Source organism: Caenorhabditis remanei, chromosome IV (assembly GCF_010183535.1).
Source record: "Caenorhabditis remanei strain PX506 chromosome IV, whole genome shotgun sequence".
NCBI classification, from domain to species: domain Eukaryota; kingdom Metazoa; phylum Nematoda; class Chromadorea; order Rhabditida; family Rhabditidae; genus Caenorhabditis; species Caenorhabditis remanei.
In genome coordinates this window covers 19,924,701-19,946,256 of record NC_071331.1, presented here as the reverse complement: position 1 = coordinate 19,946,256, position 21,556 = coordinate 19,924,701, and the positions used below count along the sequence as shown (strand labels likewise).

At 38.3% G+C, this 21,556-nt stretch overlaps 5 protein-coding genes across 5 annotated transcripts; 2 read left to right on the top strand and 3 right to left on the bottom strand.

Moving 5' to 3' along the window:
- Positions 1–4,109: 4,109 nt before the first annotated feature.
- GCK72_015323 (uncharacterized protein) lies at positions 4,110–5,941 on the bottom strand (the record flags this gene model as incomplete). The annotated part of the gene is made up of 6 exons (XM_053730779.1): positions 4,110–4,148; positions 4,400–4,573; positions 4,622–4,956; positions 5,013–5,259; positions 5,362–5,547; positions 5,828–5,941. The coding sequence occupies 6 exons, from the start codon at positions 5,939–5,941 to the stop codon at positions 4,110–4,112; spliced, it is 1,095 nt and encodes a 364-aa protein (XP_053585551.1).
- Positions 5,942–6,357: 416 nt separating this feature from the next.
- GCK72_015322 (uncharacterized protein) lies at positions 6,358–7,021 on the bottom strand (the record flags this gene model as incomplete). The annotated part of the gene is made up of 3 exons (XM_003095392.2): positions 6,358–6,461; positions 6,541–6,718; positions 6,794–7,021. 3 exons carry the CDS (start codon positions 7,019–7,021, stop codon positions 6,358–6,360), a joined length of 510 nt encoding a protein of 169 aa, XP_003095440.2.
- Positions 7,022–7,385: 364 nt separating this feature from the next.
- On the bottom strand, positions 7,386–7,665 carry GCK72_015321 (uncharacterized protein; the record flags this gene model as incomplete). The annotated part of the gene is made up of 2 exons (XM_053730778.1): positions 7,386–7,517; positions 7,576–7,665. The coding sequence occupies 2 exons, from the start codon at positions 7,663–7,665 to the stop codon at positions 7,386–7,388; spliced, it is 222 nt and encodes a 73-aa protein (XP_053585550.1).
- A 111-nt stretch (positions 7,666–7,776) lies between these two features.
- On the top strand, positions 7,777–8,738 carry GCK72_015320 (uncharacterized protein; the record flags this gene model as incomplete). Its single annotated transcript, XM_053730777.1, has 3 exons — positions 7,777–7,890; positions 7,945–8,593; positions 8,644–8,738. The coding sequence occupies 3 exons, from the start codon at positions 7,777–7,779 to the stop codon at positions 8,736–8,738; spliced, it is 858 nt and encodes a 285-aa protein (XP_053585549.1).
- An 11,433-nt stretch (positions 8,739–20,171) lies between these two features.
- On the top strand, positions 20,172–21,546 carry GCK72_015319 (uncharacterized protein; the record flags this gene model as incomplete). The annotated part of the gene is made up of 4 exons (XM_053730776.1): positions 20,172–20,234; positions 20,283–20,452; positions 20,500–20,687; positions 21,287–21,546. 4 exons carry the CDS (start codon positions 20,172–20,174, stop codon positions 21,544–21,546), a joined length of 681 nt encoding a protein of 226 aa, XP_053585548.1.
- Between the last annotated feature and the right edge of the window lie 10 nt (positions 21,547–21,556).

Below are 21,556 nucleotides of genomic sequence, written 5' to 3'. Positions count from 1 at the left end.
TGGGGAAAGGGTGCACATACGAACGCAAATTTGCGGCGCAGTTTCCAAACCGTAGTTTTTTCCTCGATTATACCCACGTAACCCTTTTGATCTACGAAATCTCGACCGTAACGGCGTTATTTACAACTTTCATATACTGGCTGTCTATTTTTCTATCAAAACAAAAAACCAAAAAACATTTCCGACCTGGCGGGAACGAACTCACCACCCCGTGCGTGAGAGTCACCTGCTTACACAGGTGGTTCGCGATGGAAGCATTGTGCGTTCGCGCGGTGTCGAATATGGGAGTCATAGGAAACTTATGTGCTAGTTATATGCCTGGTATATGGAAGCATGTGGTGGCAGCGGGAAGCATATATGACCCACGCGCGATTCGTGTTATTCTTGCTGTTTATCATGTCTACCGATAGCTCGTACGATGCCTTCGCCCACTAATTCCACCCATTATAATGTGTTGCTACTTTGCTATTCCATTCCGAGTCTGTTCAGCTCTATTCTTTATGACATATTCATTTTCTCCGTTTTCAGTTTTCATTGAAAACAAATTACGACTATACTTTCAGAAACAAAAATACGAATAGTTTTCGAGAAAGCTATAACTTTTTTCGTTCCTTTTTCTTTCATTCCATTTCTTACCAAAAAAAACAGAAATCAATCAATGAATCAAAAAAGTTTAAATCAGCTAATCAACGAAATGAATGTTTTCCGAAAACCGTCTTACACAGTGATGAGCTTCTTGCTTTTCTTACTTCGTCTTGAAAAAAAACTTACCGTCTTACCTTTTTCCATCTAAAAATACTTATTATAGCCAATCCGAAGTAAGAAAAATAAAGACGCTCTTACTTTCATGGAATAAGATAATTTTATCGTTTCATTTCATTGAGGTTTTCCTAAAAAATCGAGATTCAGCTTGAAAATTAAAATTATACTTTTCGGACATTAATTAAAAATTAATTTTTATTTAGTCGTAATTTGTTTTCAGCAAAATTTGACAAAAAGTGCATGAAAATCTTCAAAAACGGAGAAAATTATGAAAATGTCTTTGAAAAAAATGCAGTTTCAATTACGATAAACAACACGCCATGGTGTAATGGCGGAGTGTCGTTGCAAGTTTCAGGTTTACGGTGAAAACATGGATCCTATATGCGAGCTACATGGAAGCACGCAGGATCCGTGCCACAAGCATCACGCCTCGAAGCATATCACTTCCGCGCGCAAAGCACATCGTTTTATGCGAGCACATGGGAGGTTATATGCTTCCATTTTGAATATGCCCCATATAGCATCCATCGCGAACCACCTGTGTAGACCGCTACACCAAATACGCGCGGCCGTGGCCATTTCGAGAATGCAGATAAGAAACACCGAGTCAGTAAGTTTGAGCTTTCTACCACCCTGTCGGGACACACCTTTCTCAACGCTTTTTACTGTTGAAATGGTCATCGTCTCCAGAAGACGTCAAAATCAACTTTTTCGAAAAAAGAAAAGTTCGGGCATCATCTAAGGGAAATTTCCAATCAATCTGTCTAGGTTTCATAGAAATCGGTCCACTACAGAGGGAGTTATGGCTTGCAACACATAAACGGACAGACGGAATCTGTTGAATATTATTAGTAAAGATAAAGATAGTTGGGGTAGGAAAAATTTACTGTTTCACGAGAATTTTATTTTTGGGAGTAGTTTGAGATTGCACTTTCCAAACGAGTAGGAAAACGATGTGTTTCAAAAAAAAAACTACTAAATTTCAGATAGATAACTGAAAACTAAAGTTAGTCTGGAAACTCGAAAAAAAGTTATTTTTTGAGTTTGAGAAAAAAGTAAAGCAGAAAAAATTTTATTACCATTAATCAGTTTAGGTTTATATCGGTTTTCAGAACAACGTGAAACAGGGAAATTCTTTGTTGAAAAACAGAAAAATCGTAAAAGTTACTGCTTTTAGTGGGAAAACAAGTAAATGTTGAGTTACCAATTATTATTAATATACAGTACTGATTAAGAGATAAAAAACAAAACAATTTTTATGTTGCGATTTTCGAAAACAAATGAATTAGTAAAATGTTATGAAAATTGGTAAAGATCACAAAAAACTTACTGTTTCAAGAAAGATAGAAAACTATAAAACTTTTAAATCAAGTTAATAGTTTTGGTCTTCTATAAGATAAGATATACTACAAAAAACTCATCAACTTGTTTGTGTTCATGTCGATTCATAGAAAAAATGAGAAAGATTTTTTGAAAAATCTGAAAATTGCTCAAAACTTGTTGTTTCAGCAAAAATTGGAAAATGTGAGAGTTTCATCAGCCAGAGTTTGTTTTCGTACAAACTAAATTCTTTCATCGGTCTAATAAATTTTTTTCGAAACTGCTCATATCTTTGTAGTTTTATTTGTTTATGGCGAAGATGAAAGATTACTAGACGGGAACGAATCAACTTCTGTAAGAAATTAAGAAATTTTCAAAAAATTTTACTATTTCAAACCAAGAAAAAAGATGATAGACATGATTTAGATTAATTCCATTTCTCATGTCTGGAAAAAAAGTTTGTTTCCAAACGCGCCAAAGGTGCCCCAGTTCAAACAAACTTAATATAATATGGTAGAAGTGAGCTTGTAATTCAGTGGATTCATAATATTACTGATCAACACAGGGCTGTGGACCGTCTCATTGATCAATTTAGGGCTGTGAACATTTGGAAATTAATTGAAACAGTGAAAATGTTTTGCGTGACAATTAAAAAGTTTCTAAAAATCTACTGTTTCAATTCAAACAGGATTACTTTCATGTTTTGTGTTAAGCGGTCGTATCATCGCATTATGGGCCAGAAATTAAATACGTCTGCTTAGAAAACCATCACTAAACTTTATTTTACAAAAAAAATACTTGACAATTTTTTATAACAGCAAAAAATCAAAAATAATTATAGGTAATTTTGCAGTGTTGGTAGAGATAACAAGAAAAGTTCAATAAAAATCAGTCAGATATAATATACAATGGAAATTGTCAAAAATTTAGTTGTTACCTGGCTGAAATTTTTAATGAATTAAAAATGTTTTGGAACACCCTACAGATTGTTTGCTGGCCTGATTATGATTATCTGAAATACATTTTTTCTTCAATGCTATTACCACATCAAACATGTCTTTGTGACCTAATGAAACCATGTGAAACAGTGAAAATTTTAAGAAAGTGCTACAAAAACAAACGGAATTTTTTGTCTCAGCAAGAGAACTGTGGGGGGGAGTTTAGCACCATTTTTTCTTGTACCTCCCAGCACTCTCTCACTCTCTCATACCTTCCCCTCGTCTTCCCCTTGGCTTCCCCTCTTCCCCGACCGTAACGCTGCGTCTCCTCCTCTTACATACTATTTCACAATGTCTGCGTCTCTCGCCTGATGACATTGTGCCTCGCTACCTCTCTCCTTATTGACTAGGTCCATTATTGCCCTTCACTCAGCGCATCCCTCACCCGTTTTCAACTTTTTTAAATGAAAAATCAAGCTAAATTATGTTTTTCTAAAACAGAATTTTGCGTAGATTTCGAATTTCTTGGTCTCGAAGCGATATTGCATAATTTGTTACAATTAAGTTTGTATAGTGGCCTTATTTCGGGGATCACCTCGAAGATATATTAGTAACCGCACGCGGACCGCGACGCATACGATCGAGAGGAGGATTAGCCCCGTGCACACACACACCACGTATCGATGTTATACCACCCTCTCTGTCTTTCTAATTCAAAAATACCTATTCGGTTTGTCGGCAGAAAGACGTTAGACATAAATGTCTTTTGAATACTCAGTTTTTTCGCAAGTGTTAGTCACTTAAGAAGCCGCAATTTTAAAAGTAGTCTCCCTCTCTCTCCCTCCCGTCTGTTACAATCTCCTCATTCATTCTCCCCATTTTGGTAGTTTCTACCTTTTTTTCCAGTTTTCACAACTATCAAATCATCTTTATTAGAAAATAATATATTATAAAATAAATATAGGATAAATAAGACCACATGTTTAAAATGAAATAGGGTTATTAAGATAAAATCAACAACATTACTACAAACGACCTCTCTTAGAATAAAATTCCCTTCCTTTTTCCGATGTTTTGAAATATAAAGGATTATATTTCACTATACGGCAAAGATCCAGCGACCTCGCCCTCGACAGAGCTGTGTACATCATGCCGTTTTGGATGTTATCCTTTGACGGCACAATGATCACTCCATCGAAAGTGAGGCCCTGGGCTTTATGTATAGTTATAGCCTCCGCCGCTACAATGGGAAAATCTTGCCAGTAGTTAACCCCTTTTCTATAACCAACCCTTTCAATTCTCTCATTTTTAGCAAGGGGGAAGTCAATTATCAAGAAATCTCTATGGATTTCCTTCAATTTTCCTATGGCCCCATTAACAAGACCCCGTCTAGAACACTTATTGTAGGTTAACATTATCCTGCAGCCTATAGCGACGTTCTTGACGAATGGTACGAATCCTGTGACTTTTCTGAAAGAGGTTTCAGGCATTGACGGCGATGGTGTGGCTCTGACTCTTTTCAACGATGTGATTTCACCAATTTTCCCGATTTTCTGAAAATCATTCACATAATTTTATACAAAATATATTTTTAAACTTACGTAATCATTCAGCTGTTTTGCGTCATTGTTCCCAGCGGTCAATATTATGAAACTTTTACCGCGATTTGCTGATTCCAGAGTTTCCAATTCGGCGAAAATTTCGCTTGGGAATTTTCCCGACATTCCACATTTTAGTTCAAGTTGTCGAAACATTGCTTTGTCCGTGTCTCCTCTTCTTATTTTCATCAACAATTCCACATCTTCTTCTTTTTCAGCCCTCACACATTTTGTCAAATGGAATGTTTTGAATAGCTGGAAGAGGTTCTCGTGAAGTGGGTCGTTGTTTGGGTTCGTGGAGCGAGCATTTCTTTCTGGCAAGTAGCACATTGGAAGATCTGGAAGTAAGTTTTTTTCTAATTGAAAAAAAAAAAGAAAGGTATAAAAACCATACCTTCGAATATTCCTTCTCCATTTACTGGCTCCAATTGCAGCAAATCTCCGAACAGGAAAACAGAGACTCCTCCAAAAGGAAGATGTGACAAGAAGACTCTCTGAAGGATGGACGACGTCTCCGAGAGAGCCTTTGCGCTCATCATGCTAACTTCGTCGATGAAGAGGAATTTCATTCCGGTTAGTTCCTTTCTCAGAGTATCAAGAGTAGGTCCATCTAATACTTGAAAAGCATCTTCGTTTTCGATCTGAAATTATTAAAAACTTAAAAAGAGAATTGAGGAACTCTACTGATAGTTTATCATTTACTACAATTTATACTTTCGATATTGTTTTAAATTAAAACTTACAGATAATTTGATCAACGAGTGTAGTGTGGCTCCGTGGATGTTCCATGCTGCGGTTCCTGTTGAAGCAGCCAGGCGACAGGCTGCGTTCGTATCAAAATGGCGCACAATGACATCTCTGAGGTAATGGAGAAGAATTGTTTTTCCTGTTCCAGCTGGCCCACTGACAAACCGGAAAAGTTGTTGGTCCTGGAAAAGTCATCCTATGTGAGTTTTTAATTTTCAAATAAAATAAAATAAATTTTAAAAAGACTAAAAAAAAAAAAATGCGAGGAGGTATCATGAGATACAGTGACATCTTTCCTAATATATGCATTACGATAAACATGACAATGTTACTCTGTTTTAAAGATAGTTTTTCAAAAATATAAACTTTTCGTAATATTTTTCAGTTAGTTTTTTCTCGAAAGTCGAAAAAGTTTTATAGTAGGTTGATAAATCTTTTTTTTTTTAAATCAATGAAACTTACCGGGGTTCTTTCCAGAAAATTTTGCAAGAACACTGCAATGGTCTTCTGCATCGCCGTCAACTGGCTCAGGATGAAGGCGCAGAGGAAAAACAACGGCTTGGCAGAAACAGGCATCGTAGAAGATCGACAACGTCTATAATTTCTACGATATTGCATTATTTTTAAGGTCGTTTCTTTCTCAAGAACATTTTAAAAAGCAAGAAAAAGAAAAAGCAAATATTAAAAACTCCAGAAATTAAAAATTGAATAGGACCCAATTTATCTATAGTAGGTGGAGTCTTATCTACAGTAGGTGGAGTTATGAGGGACATGCTACTGTGCATGATTAATATAGTTTTGTCATTCCCGTGTCAGGTCGTGATAGGACCATGTTCCTCGAAACGGGGACAGGACATTCGTCATCACATTGTCTTCTCGACAGTGCAAACAATGTGCATCTGTGGCTTCCCCTACTTCTCAAAAACAATCGTACTCGGAAAATTTATTTAGAGGAATGATAAAAGAAAAAAGATTGTGAAAATAAAAAACAATTATAACAGTTCTTTCTTTTTGAGAGATGGCAAGTCGTGGTGGTAGAATTTCATTGTGTGTTGTTGGATGAGGAAATGACGGCACACTGTGCACATACCGAGTGCTGAAAAAAGATTATATATTTTGATAATTACAGCGAAACACAGCTTTTTCTTTAAAAATAAAGCAAAAAAAAAACTTACGAAGTTCGGCCATCCCATCACCGAGTTGATTCATTGGTCTCTTGGAGTTGTAGATCCTGCATGCATGGCATAGGTAGATGACAAGTGGACCCGTCTCTTTGAAGAGATACTCGGGTTTCAGTTGTGCTGCCTTCTCTTCAGGGATGACGGCTTCCTTTGCTTTTCCACGGAGCCACTCCTAAAAATAAAACATTGAATGAATTGAAATGAAATGAATTTTCAAAACAAATAGAAATCTGTATCTAAAACTAACCCTTCTTTTAGCTGCTTCATCAACGTCTTCGTTGCCACGCTTTTTCTTCGATGGATTTTTCTGATCGACATCTCCTTTTGCATCTCGTTTTCGACTCTGCTGAATCTTGATGGGCTTCTCCTCACATTCTCCGGGACTAGCATCCATGCAGTTGTCTCCATCCCACGGTAAGATTTTTGTTTTTGGTTGAGGCTTAGCACTCAGATCATCCCAGCGTTGGAAAACCATTACTAGAAACAAAAAGTTTATTAAAGATTTAAAAAGAAGAAGAAAAAATTCAGAAAAATAAAAAGAAAGAATGAGAAGAGTGGAGAATAACGTCGCAAAAATGAAAATGGGCGGGGTTAAATAGATGATTGTGGATATATGCGGGTACAAAACAGATGTATTTTGGATAAAATGTCGAGAAATAATGAAAAAGTCGGAAAATGGCTAAAACACCGAAGAGATATGAAAAATTGTGAAAAATAGCAAAAAGTGGATGATTCATCGCTGAAGAAGTTGGCTGGGACACAATCAATTTGTCGAAAAGTGATTGGATGACGCATCACATAGGTCGTAGAAAACACCCTTTTGCTCCATTTTCCTTCTTTCAATCCTTTTTATATATGTTTATCACAGGAGCCGAACCTTTTGCGAAATGAAAGGTGTACGCGTCCTTTTTCTTTTCGGCTTTCTGTGTTTGATTGTGTGTGATGGGTGTTTCGTTGAATAGGGACATTGCCTGAAATTTTCAAGTTTTTAAATAAAAATTGATCGATAAAAATAGTATATAAACTCACCATGTCGGTTGCGTAGTTGTCTTGCGGTTGGTAGATGTACTCGGTTGTCGTGTTGTTGATCGTATTTCCTTTTGGTACTTGAGTATTCATTTTTTTTTCTTTCAGGTTTCGAGCTGAAAAACAACAATGATTAACGACGAGGTCAGAGAATTAGTTCAAGAATTGGTTGAAAAGGTTGTGGCGGATGAAGAAAGAATTCAGATGAGCGATGAAGAGGAAATCGAAGAATTGGTAGAAGAAATGGTCAGAAAAGTGGAGGAATTTCGAGAACCGGAGGAAAACTATCCAGACGAGGAAAATGTTGGCGAATGGCCTGTAAGTGTCTTTTTAAATGAAAATCTTTGTTTATATAGTCCTCCCTTCTTGTAGAATCAAGTAGGCGGAGCTTCTTTAAATGTTCTTCGGAAGCGTGAAGCAAAAACCAAAGGAGAACTTGAAGGGGTTTCTGTTGTGGCACTGGATATAGAAATTCCGAATGATTTTATGGTTGATCCTGATGGAGCAGATCTTTTTGCTGATAATGTGATCCGACTGATCCGCCAAAATGCCCCACCAACAGGATCCGGAACGATAATGAAGGCCGGTGTTTTGTTCGAATCTCCAGAGATCACAGATGGTGTTGGTCTATGTTTCAAGGAAATGTCGAAGATTACTACGGAAGATATCGTCAACAACTTGGACAATATGTCACAGTCGAACAGATCTCCCCTCGAGCTCGACGTACCACGACTGTTGATGCAGATCACATACCTCCATCCACCAAAAGGAAGCGGGGTGAAGAGGTATCGTCTGGAGAATCTGCTGAACACCATCGCTTTGGAGAAGAGAAAAAGAAGACGTCTTGAGGCGGATGAGGAGGACTTTGAGGCTCTCCACAACAACGAGGAGGTGGTGGCTGAAAGAGAGGGTCACGACTTCATCGATATTGAATGTGACGAAGGATCAGATGAAGAGTCGGAGGACGATGAGGCTGTGGCGCAGAGACCTGACAAATCAGGTGTTGTCATGAGGAATAATGGTAAACTTTTAAAACTTTTACGAACTTTAACAAAAAAAAATCATTTTCAGTGTCTGACGATTGTCTCCCTCATGCGCTCTACCAGGCTCTAATGTATCACGAATACAAAACTTCAAGACCGAGAAGAACCGTGTCAAATATGTAGCAAGTTTGAACAAAAACAGCAACAAAAACCGGTTCAAAAGGTACATGATGGAGTCGAGTCAATGAAGCAGGTAATATTTCAGTTTAAAATTTCTCACAAAAATAATTTCGAAAAATTACAGTTGGCCGGTGTCGAAAAAACAAAAGATTTTGATTTCGATGATATTAAAAAATTCCAAGAGTCCCCTCTCTTTGCCGGAAAATATCAGATATATGTTTTTATGCAAAACTCATATATCCCCTATTTCAAAGGGACGGATGTGGGGAAGGGAAAAGAATTGTACCTTCTCCTCGAAGATGGTCACTATCGTGGAGTGCGAACTCTATGTGGGCTCTTCAAGTCTGACTACTATTGCGACATTTGCGAAACTGGTTTCAACGAGGTTGGTGCACATTACACATGCAAGATGATCCATCGCCTTTGTGGAAAGCGAGATTGTCCAGAGAAGGAGGCTGGATACAAGAAAAAATGTGAAAAATGTGAACTGATATTCAAGTCGAAGACATGCTTTGAGAACCATCAAATGAAAGGTGAGGGTTTTAATACTGAAATTTAGCGTAAAAGTTTGCATTTTTAGGGCCAAAAGGTGGTGCCAGTCGATGTGACAAAACCAAAAGATGTGGTAAATGCCAGAAGTCTGTGTATCGCAATAAAAATAGTCGACCCCATGTATGCGGAGAGGGATATTGTCACCGATGCCAGTGTCTTGTAGCGCCCCATCATCATTGCACATTGATGCCAAGCATCAAAAATCCGAGCAAATTGAAATATCTGAGAATTTATTTCGATATTGAGGTAAACTTGAGAAAATACATTTTCATTTATTTATTTTCCAATTTTCAGAGTCGTGCAGAGGTGGATGGTCTCCAGGTTCCTGTGCTCTTTGTTGCACTAAAATGTTGTAAAGAATGCTCCCACTCTGTTCCAAAAAAGTTGATAGATGCTGAAGGAACTGTTTGCTCGAAATGCTCTCCCGAAGGTCGAGTGAAAAAAATCAGCTGCGTTCGAGAGGAAAACCGCTTTGTGGACGTCGGTTTGGAGCTCGTAAAGTGGCTATTCTCGGAAGAGCACAGGGGAGCTGTGGCTGTGGCTCACAATGCGTCGGGGTAATTATTTTCGTTTCAAACTTTGTATGTAAAATAACTTTTTAGATACGATGCTCAGTTTATTCTTGAAAAACTGATAGCCAGCAACAAGGAGGCACCCAAAATTGCCCTGGATGGTACTAAATTGGTGTTTTTGAAACACAAGGGAGTGAAAGTCGTCGACTCTGTCAGATACTTGAATATGAGTCTGGCCAATGTGGCGAAAACTTTCCAAATCGACTCGGTCAAGGGGTATGTTTTTATTTTATTTCTCAGTTTAGATAGTAATAGACATTTTCAGCGATTTCCCCGTCAAGTTCATCCAGCCAGAAAACTTTGACTATGATGGTGGTATCCCTGACGATAAGTATTACGACCTCGACAACAAGGCACCGGCCAAACGAAAGGAATTGGAGGAGTTTTTGGCAGCGGAGCGGGCAGCAGACAAAAAGTTCAATTTTGTTGAAGAAATTGAAAACTATTGTTATAATGATGTCTTCATTCTCGCATCGGCCATGACAAACTTTGAGAAGTCGTTTGAGGAGATGACCGATGTATGCTTGTTGGAGGTAAGAAAAACATTTTTTAATCGTTTAAACTTGAAATTTCTTACAGGAGTCGGTCACTGCCGCATCTGCTGCCATGCAGGTCTTCAGAAGAGGCCATTTGAAAAACGGGTCACCGATCGTCCTGGATGCCAAGCCAGCCGTCTCCGTCAATGCTTCGGTCATGAGTCAAAAATACATGGCATGGATCGAACACAATGAAAAAGTCCACGTCCAGATGTCGACGACATATGGCGAGAAGAAAATTGGGAAGTACCGCGTAGATGGTTTCATTGACAAGTGCGAGGAATATCCTAAAGGCCAGATCATCGACTTTCGGGTAACTTTAAAATTTTCAAAAACCATTAAAAACTATATTTTAGGGATGTTATTGGCATGGTCATTGCTGCAAATACTCGGAGGAATCCATGATTGGGGACAAAACCGTGAAAAAGATTCGTGAAAAGGACGACAAGCGAGTGAGGATTCTTGAACAATCGTATCCAGTGCAAGTAGTTTGGGAATGTGAAGTCCGAAACCAGCTGAAAAATGATGTCGACATGGCCGAATTCTTTGAAGGCTATGAGCCTATGGTGAGTATTTTCTTTTACTATTCAGACAAAAATAGTACATTTCAAGGACCTTCTACATTGTGAACGGGCTCTGGTTGGTGGTAGGACCGAAGTTTTCCGGCTGTATACCAACAACAATGGTAAAAAATTGCACTACTTGGATGTTGTCAGGTAAATTTTATACATTTTTCCGAGAAAAATTCTTTCTTTTTCAGTTTATATCCAACTGTGATGAAATATGAACCATACCCAGTCGGACCCCCTGCAGATGTGGAAAGATCAAGAATTCCCACACCCATGACATCTCCCGATCAACTGACGTTCATGGGATTCTTGAGCTGCAGAGTAGTCGCACCACGTGATTTGAAACTTCCATTGCTTCCTGGAAGAGTCGCGAACAGACTAATGTTTTACCTGTGTCATAGTAAGTTTTATAAACCAAAAGATTTATCGAAATTGTACAAAATTCCAGAGTGTGCCAAAAATCAACTTCAAGGTCCATGTCAACATTCAGATGAAGAAAGATCCTTCAACGGAACCTTCACAACCTTCGAGCTCACCAAGGCACTCAGTCTTGGTTATACAATAACTGAGGCTTATCACGTGAGTTTTTTTGTTGTTATTAAAATATAAAATGTCTTCTTTTTTTCAGGGAGTTGAATATCCCCTTTGGTTGAAAAATGATGAAAACAACGAGGGTGGACTCTTCACTTCGTATATCAACAAAATGATGGCCGAAAAGATTGTGAGTTTTTCATTCTAGAGTAGCAAAAAATTTAGTTTATTCTTTGTAGTATAGCTCGGGTTTCCCGTCAAATGTGGTCACAGACGAAGAAAAGGAGGCTTATCGTGATGAGTATGCGGCAAAGGAGCACATCAACCTCGACGACCTGACAAGATTTATCAAGAATCCAGGAATGAGAGCTGTGGCGAAGTTGTTGCTGAATTCCCTCGTAAGTATTTCAATTTTTTTTTTTTTCTGAAAAACAAAATACAATTTCAGTGGGGTAAATTCGCTCAACGAGTGGACCGCATACAAACGGAGATCATCACGAAAGCAGCAAAGTTCTGGAGACTGGTCCACGACACATCGATTGAGCTTATTGATGTGAGGCCTGTCAACAACATTGTTGTTGTGCAGTACAGAAAGCAAGTCGAGACGTTGACCAGTCTCCGAACGGGAGCTGTCCACATCGCCGCTCTGACGACGTCATACGCCCGACTCAGGCTGTATAAATTTATGGAGGCTGTTGGAGATGAAAACATTATTTATACAGGTATATAGTCTCTTTTTTTTTCAAAAGTTTTATATTTTCTTTTCCAGATACTGACTCTATTGTATTTGCCGTACCTGACGGTTGCCAGAATCCCCTTGTCGACGAGATGGGTCCATATCTCGGACAATTGACAAGTGAGATCGATGGAGAGATGAAGGAATTTGTCACAACTGGGCCCAAGACTTATTGTTACACGGAGACGCTCGAGTCTGGAGAGGAGAAGGTAAATATTTTATATGCTAAAATATTTATAAAAATTACATTTTCAGGTCTCAAGAAAAGCCAAAGGAGTAACAATGAACTCCCAGGTCGACAAGAAATTCACCTTCTCGAAGATGAAGCAACTGGTCGATGAGGTGCTGAATAAGGATCCGACCAGGACGGTTGAGGAGTTTCCCCAACACAAGATGATCAGGGATAGAGCGCACAATGTGTATTCAAAGAATACTACGAAGAAATTCCGATACACGTTCAACAAACGCCGGGTACTGTCGGACGGGTCTACTTTGCCTTACGGGTATTGTTAATTTGTTGTATATTTTGTAAATAAATTTTTTTTTTTTTTTTCTTTTTTCATTTCTTTTTCCTGCAATCAAAATGGTGATTTTTCCATGATATATTTTTTAACAATTTCCATTTCTATCCTATTTTTTAGGGAAACTACCGTAAAACAGAAGATTTTTCCAGTTCAAACGAATTCAAAATTCGCAAAGATGGGTATTCCTGATTCATTGGTAAGTAAACAAAAAAATATTCCAAAAGGGTGCCTGTACTTGGCGCTAACTCATCACTATAAAGACAAAGAAAAATTTCAAAAATTCAAAAACGTCCAGGTGCCGCCGTATTTGATGATAACTCATCACTGTAGAGACAAAGAAAAGTCCAACCCACTATTACTCGAAAATTCACAAAGCTCCACCCTCAAAAAAAAATTTGTTGACGGAAACATTTTTCCCATTCAATCACAGAAACGCCATTATCAATTTTCAATTTTTTTTTTCGTACATTTAAAACATTTCTAGTAGAATACTATTCAGCTTTCTCCTTCCATCTTTTTTCTATCAAACTAGAACGATAATATACTTTTGTTGTTTCAAAAAAAAGTTGCATCTGTATAATGAATCTTAAATTTCAGCCATGTCGGGTAAACTCCCCAAGAGGAAGCCCCCACCAACGTCCAAGAAAACTGCATCAGCATCATCATCATCAACATCCGGTGCGATCGTCAAAACGGAGGAAGTGCAGGTTAGGCTTTTAATAGTCGTGTTAATTTTTTTTTTCCATTTTACTCAAAAAACGCGATTTTTGAGATTTTTCTCCTCAATTTTAAGCCATTTTTCAAGTTTAAAACTCTAAAAACGCGATTTTTTCCATTTTTTTTTTTTTAATCTTGGTAAAACTTATATAATGATTTTTTTTTCAGGTGGTACATGTCCTGTGTGATTGCGTCACTTCAACAAAGGCGCAATCGGACCACAACAAAATGTTGGCCCTCGAGAGAAGAGTCGCAATCCTGCGTCAGGAGAAGAATGGTCTCCAAGAAGAAAGAGACCGCTTTCGAGGAGAAAGAGATCACCTTCAAGAAGAGATGAGAAGGCGAAACGCCGAAATCGCATTCTTCAGGAACGACCGAGATGTCCGCGGTGAGGAAAGTCGGTGCTGCCTGCTCTGTATAAGAGCGTATGATGGCCAAGTCATACCAAAAGTCCTCAGTAAGAATCTTTAAAAAAATTCAGATAATGTATTGAAAACTTTTTTTTTTTCAGCATGTGGTCACACCTTCTGCAACCAGTGTATTGAACGCATTTCCGTGCATATGAACTGGGGATCTTATTTACACTGCAGCACGTGTAGGACAAGAAGCACAAGACCAGCACAAGGATATCCAACGGTGTTTGCGATGATGCCGGCTTACGTCCCAGTACCGCCGGAGAACCTCCAACTCTAATTATTTGTTATTATTATTATTAGAGTTGAATAAATTTGTTGTTGAATAGGACTTTTTTCTCAGAGAGGGAAGCCAACGAGCACACAGACAGACGGGTGAAGCGGAGGTGATGATGAAATAGTTGAAAGAGGGGAAAAGTCCGCAATGCCCGTGGTGAACTACGTACTTGCGCGGGGTCGTCTGGGGGGAAGCAAACAGACAGAGAGAAGGGAGATGATGAAATAGTTGAGAGAGGGGAAAAGTCCGCAATGCCCGTGGTGAACTACGTACTTGCGCGTGGCCGGGGACTAGGAGACAGAAGAGTTAGGTCGTGTCGATTTACGGGACGGCCATCACATATTTTAGTGAAATATTGTCGGAAATGTGTTAATATCGGAAATTGTACGACAAAATGGAAAATTCGTGAAATTCTTCAGTAATCAAAAAAATAATAGAAATTTTTTCGCGTCGGATGGAATGAAAATAAATAAAATTTATTCCTAAAAATATTCATTCATCATGGTTAAGCTATCCTGGCAGTCGACTATTCTGATTGTCGGCCCCAGTGGTCAAGGGAAAAGTACTTTGGCACGGAAACTGGTCGACCAAAGGAACATTATTTTTGATGTGGATAGTAAAATCTGCTTTTGGTACTACGACACCTTTGAAAGTGTCCCTGATTCGTTGAAAAATCGACAAGATGTCATGTTACGTGAAGGATTACCAAATCTGGAGGAACTGAAGAAATACAAGAAAGATCAGGTATTGGTGGTTATTGACGATTTAATGACAAAAATCGATCAAAACTCGGGAATGGAGCGACTTGTGTCTGTTTTGGCTCATCATTACGATATGACCGTTGTATTTCTACTTCATACCATTTTCTATTCAAAAGTGATTAGAAATCTACGTTTGCAAGCAAGTTATATCATTTTGTTCAAAAACAATGCGGACAAGTCAAGTGTGAGATGTTTGGGGTCACAACTTATGCCAGGTGCTTGCAACACATTTTTGGCCATTTATAACGACGCTACCAGCGAACCATATACTTATTTACTGATTGATCTTCACAAAAACTGCCCCGACGAAATTCGTTATCGTGATAATCTTCTCCCTGGCAAAACTACACATGTCTTCATCCCAAAATGAGTGCCCTACTTGGGATTTGGATACTTTTCACAAAATTCTTACTCTTTCAAAAACTTTGGACGAAAATGAAAGAATTACTCAAATTGGTGAGTTTTCCGATAATATGATTGTTTGTCTCGTGGAGCTCATTTTCAACATTTTGAACGGATCTGTCAAAGTTCCACGCGTCTTCGTGCAAAAACTCAAACCAGAGTCTGAAAACTTGAGACATTTGGCAACTCTACGGAATATTGAGGAAACTAGACAGTTTCTAGTTCAAACAGGAGGTTCACCAGTTGCCATACTTTTACCTGTGCTGATATCCGCTGCTTCTACTATTCTTGAAAATGTCTTACGGTAAATACGTGCTACTTTCAATCGAAGAACATGAAGATTTAATCTCCAACCGAAAAAACCCTATCGATAATATTCTTGATGCACCAATGGAAAATGACACCAAACTAGCTCATTTGCAAAAGGAATTATCAGATTTGGTGAGAAAACGTGTAAACGCCTCAAAACAAGAGGATTCTGTAAAAATACCAAAACTTGATGAAAATGCCCCCACGACAAGCGAAACGGTGAATCCTGACAACGATGACGTATTTGATGATGCTGATAGTGTACATGATGTGGTACAGAGTCCACCACCACAACCTATTGTATCACCTTCTAAAACTGCTGATAAAATCAAGTCTTCAAAAGAAAAACTTTTCAACCATTTCAAGAATAACCCTCAAGTTTTCAAAATTGACAAGACTACTGGAACTTTCTATTTGAGGAATATTGTAATACCTAACATCACTATTAAAAAGGTTCTCGAAGACTTTAGCAACGAAAAACCAATTACTAAACCAACTCCAGGCCTTTTTGCCATTTCACAATACTTGAACGAAACCAATTTTCCGGAAAAGTACATTTTGAATCCAAAACGTAAATACCCACAACGATCCAGTAGCAGAAACTTTAAAGTTAGACGTTGGAGTAGCGGTAATCAGAATGCAGGAAAAAAGAGAAATACTTGAAAAGTTGTATCACAATCCAAAGTCTGGTTTCCGTGGTGTTTCTCATTTACATGCTCAAGCACGAAAAATCAACAAGAACATAACAAGGAAAGATGTCGTATCCTATCTCCATTCAAATACAGTTTATACGAGACATTTTCACCCAGTCAAGAAAATTCAACATAACCCATGGGTTGCCTCAGGTCCCGATAGTCATCATATGGCCGATCTTGCAATGTTACCAGCTCTCAAAAAGAAGAACAAGGGATTTTGTTACATTCTGGTTGTAGTTGATGTTTTTTCCCGTTTCCTGTTTGCAAGACCACTGAAAAACAAGGAATGTGCTACCGTCTCTAATGCTTATCGTGACATTTTGCGTACATCATGGAGAATACCTTCACGTTTATACACTGATAAAGGTATTTTGTCTTTTTCAAATCACAAATATTTATGATTTTTCAGGTACCGAGTTTATGGGGAAAACATTCCAACATCTTGTCAAGTCATGCGGAATTTCTCATATGAACCCAAAAAATACAAATGTCAAAGCATGTTATGCCGAAAATGCGATCATGAGGATTAAGAACAAACTTGAAAAGTGGTTTACAGCTACAGGCAGTTATGCATGGATAACTGTTTTGGATGAAATAGTGGATGGATTGAATAGCACTTTTATGGATTCTATCGGGACTTCGCCTGAGAAGGTGACATCGAAGAATGCACAAAAAATCTGGAATCGGTTATATGGATCTTCACGTATTCGACATTCGAAATTTAAATTGGGTGACACTGTTCGTATTTTGATGGAAAATTCCCCATTCGCTAAAGGTACTCGTGCTAAATGGTCTGAAGAAGTGTTCAAAGTGGTCAAAATCATTGAATATGACATTCCTGTTTATATTCTGGCTGATGCGTCTGAAAACGAGCTTGATGGTATTTGGTATGAAGAAGAGATGATTTTGTTTCAAAATGACGAAAAAGGCAAATAGTCGAATATTTGTATGATAATTTTGACATGTAGTCTTTTATATTGTTTTTTGTGATTCATTTATTCATTTCGTGTATTTTCGATGGATAGTCCAACGTGGTCTTGTGGTAATATTCATTGCTCCAAATCATTGCTTGTATTCTTGTCCCAAGTTTTGATAATTTATATTGTCAGTTTTGTTGCTTTATATAAAATTTGTACTCTCGACTACCCTCAACATCAACAGTGGCTTGTCATTCTTGGTTCTTGTATCGGATACTTGTTACCAAACCCAAAAATAAAGGAAAATGAGTGATTTCTACATTACTCTCGTCTCAAATGCCCAAGCTACTTCTACAATCTCCAACTTTAAGACACATTTGGCATCTCCTTTGAACTTCAATAAGCCATATGAAGTTGCCTTGTGTTCAATCATTTACCCTACTTCTCATGATTTGATAGCAAAAACCCTCGAAAGCGATGGAAAGTACGAAAATGAGTTTTCTGTTTGGTACGATAAACAAGAGTTCAAATGTTCAATACCACATTGCTCATTCGATTCTCCACTGGAGCTCATCACTATTTTGAACTATACTCTGACAAACATTGTAAGCCGTGCTACAAATGACACAAAAGTCAGAATTGATCTTTTTTCCTACGATTCGATATTCAAACGGATAACTGTACCGAAACACCCAAAAGTCACCAAAGTTGAACTTTCCGATCGCTTGAGCTACTTTCTTGGATTAAATAAGGTTTTGACAACTTTCCCAGTCATTGGTCAATATTCAGTGTATTCCGGGTCAGACCTCATGTATATTTATTCTGACGGTTTAGTTGAACCACAGATTACAAGTCATATGAAAGTGCCACTTTTGAAGGTTATCACCATTTCTACAGGTATTATGGGAAATGTTGACCAAAGCTTCACAAACCCGCTTTATGTACCAGTTCGGTCAAGTTATGTGGATCAGATTGGCATACAAATAAAGAACGATCGTGATCAGTTCATTCCATTTAACTCTGGAAAGATTGTCGTCGTTCTTCACTTCCGTCCAATTGTTTCATCACTTGATGGTTGATAATCAAATCAACACTTTCCACACTTATAAATCACGTATCATAATATGTATATTTATTTTGATCCTGACAATTCTATTGATTGGACCCATTTCTTTGAAAACACACCGAATCAAGCAGGTTCTGGTGGATTTCGTGCCGGAAGTCTCTATCAGCGGGGAAACGGTCCTTTCTCGCAATTACTCGGAAAACTCTTCATTTCCGCTGTTCCCCTGCTAAAACGTATGGGTGTTTCGCTAGGCCGTGAAGTTATGGATTCCTCAGTTCGTGTTGCAAACGACGTAGTGGCTGGTGACTCTTTCAAACAGTCCCTATCAAAAAACGCTACCAATTCCTATAATTCACTTGTAAACCGTGCTATCGGTAAACTCGATCAATCTGGTGGTCGTCGAAGACGCAGGAAAGCTCCAAAACGAAAAGGAAAACCGGTCAAGAGACGTGTTAGAAGGCGTGTCAAAAAAGTCAAGAAACCGAGAACAAATTCAAAGAAAGTGAGTCGTAAAAGGTCTAACAAAAAACGATCCCTGCCTAAATCTACATCACGGAAGAGTGATATTTTTGGAAAATGGCAAAATTGATGAACACGAAGAGTGCACCAAGTGCACCAGCCAACATTTGTCTTTTTGATACTCCACCTAGCCAGGTGGCATTTAGCAAAGGAAGATGGATGACGTATACCCCCTCAAATGCTGTAGATTCGAAAGGCCCTTATACCTTCAATGTGTTTGATAGTGCTCATTTCTTTCAACTCAACCGAACCTATGTTTCATTCAAACTACGCCTCAAGAATGTTGAGACCAATGGAACTGGAGAGCCTGTGAAGATTATTCACACAAATTTCAGTGGAGCCACATTTTTCAATCAGATTAAACTGTCATTCAACAATGTACAGGTTTACGACTCGTCCTATTATAACTTTAAAAGTTACATCCTGACCCTGTTGGGAGAGAACAGTGATACGAAAGATGGATATCTGACTGCAGCTGGTTGGCAGGATCATGAGGATGACGATCAACGTGCTTTGACTGATAAGAATCATCTTGATCTCTGCGCCCCATTGCTATTAGAACCTTTTCAAACTGAACGTCTACTGGTTCCACACATCAACATACAACTGACCCTTTACCGAAGCAGTGATACTTTTTGTATGCAGAGTACAAAGGACACGAAAGCTGAATTGGAAATTACCGATCTGAAACTACATATGCGTGCGATTGATGTTGTTTCGTCTGCTACAATAGCCTTGGAAAATCGTCTTCGTACTACCCCTGCACAATATCCCTTCACAGCCTCAAAAGTAAAACTCATTTCAGTTCCAGAAGGTAGACTTGAACTACCATTTAGTACACTGTATCACGATATTATACCAAGACGAATTATTGTCGGTCTATTGGATCCTGAAACTGTTGTTACTAAAGATTCACTGAAATTTGATCATTTCAATCTTTCTGATATCCAAATTGATGCCGGTGGAACAATGTATCCAGCACAACCAATTCATTGCGATTTTGAAAATAAAAACTATGCTGAAGCTTTTGCACGTTTTTATGAAGAACTGGGTGGTGTGTCAGATGGTTGCAATCCTAGGATTTCCTACAAAATGTATCGAGAAGGCTTCACATTCTTTGTTTTCAATTTGTCGGCAATTGATTCATCAAATGCATGGGAACTTGTGAAAAGTGGCAGTACACAGCTTTTTCTGCGTTTTGCTAAGAAAACACCGACAGGCGGTCTAAATGTGTTGGTTTTGTCACAATTTGATGGAATGTTCGAAATTGATAGATTCCGAAATGTCAACATAAATCAACTTCCCTGAGTTGCTCAGTCTTATTCATTTTTGTGTTCGACATGCTTCCTGGTACCACCAAGCCAATTGTTTTCCCAGACGATTATATTCCACCGACCTCGGGGGTAAGATTATATTTTAATTAGACAATTTAATGTTATTTTCTTTTACAGAGTGTGGATATTAACCTTGCAACGTATTTGGTACTCAAGTTTGGAAAACATAATCATCTTTCCGCTTCTGAAATCCGAGAGATGAATCGTCATCTTCGTCAAATGGATGTTCCTTTGGTTTGGAATGGATGTAATGGCCTTCCGGTCGACTTGACGTGTGAATTGAGTTTGTAAGTGACAAGTGTAGTATTTATACATTTATAAAAATATTTTTTAGGGACTCAACACCACGCAATCACAGTTTTGTGAAGCTGGTGACACGACCAGGCAAGGGGCCAAAACATCAGTTTGTTACCGTTTTGAGCTATTTCGAGAAGAAATATGGGATAACACTCAACTACAGCCATTCTCCACTCGTTCGCGACAATGGTGGAAGAATGTACCCGACTGAAGCCATCTGGATCCGTATACATATTTCTTGATTTTATTATATATTTGTCTTTTTAATATTAGCCTGCTTGTTTTATTTATTTTTATACTCGCATAAATGTCTTTGTCAACTATTCAACTTGATTGTTTTCTTAGTACTTGTCGTGTTACCAGAGAAAAATTTGAAGGGGTATACCCTTGTGATAAAACCCCTATAATTGATAAGGGGCCATGTTCCTTTATTTGGAATACAGCACCAAGTAGCGAATCTGGAGATCATTGGGTTGCTTTGTGGATAGATGATCGGAATTATGGTTATTTCTTTGATAGTAGTGGTTTCGACCCCCAACAAGAGTTTTTAGACTTTTTTGCAAAGAATTGTCCAAAATGGAAAAAAGTTATCAGAGGACCGATTCAAGGAATTTTATCCAATGTGTGTGGTTACTACTGTATCTATTTTTTGATACAAAAAACTAGAAAAGTATCTAATAAAACGATACGTTCACCATTTTCAAAAAATTTAACAAGAAATGATGAATTTGTAGTAAAGTGGGTGAAAACCCATCTGAAACAGTGCGAGAGCCGGGTATATAAACCCCTGAAAGGTGAGCAGAACTATCATTTCATTGTTTCAGTAATGTTCGAACAGGTTGACGGTGTTCCGCTCTCCCCAACTACAACGGATCCTCAGCGATTCGACGGTGCCCTCAACAACACTCCAATCAAAACACCAACTACTTTTTCTACCGGAGAAAATGCTCCAATGAGGCCACAACAACTTGCTCATCCCCAGTTGCTTCCACTGTTTGAAGACACTTTCAAAAATATGACCCTCGTTGGAACTATCAAAATTTATAAGGATGGAAATTCTAATCTTCATGTTGCATCAGGCTGACCTTTTTCCT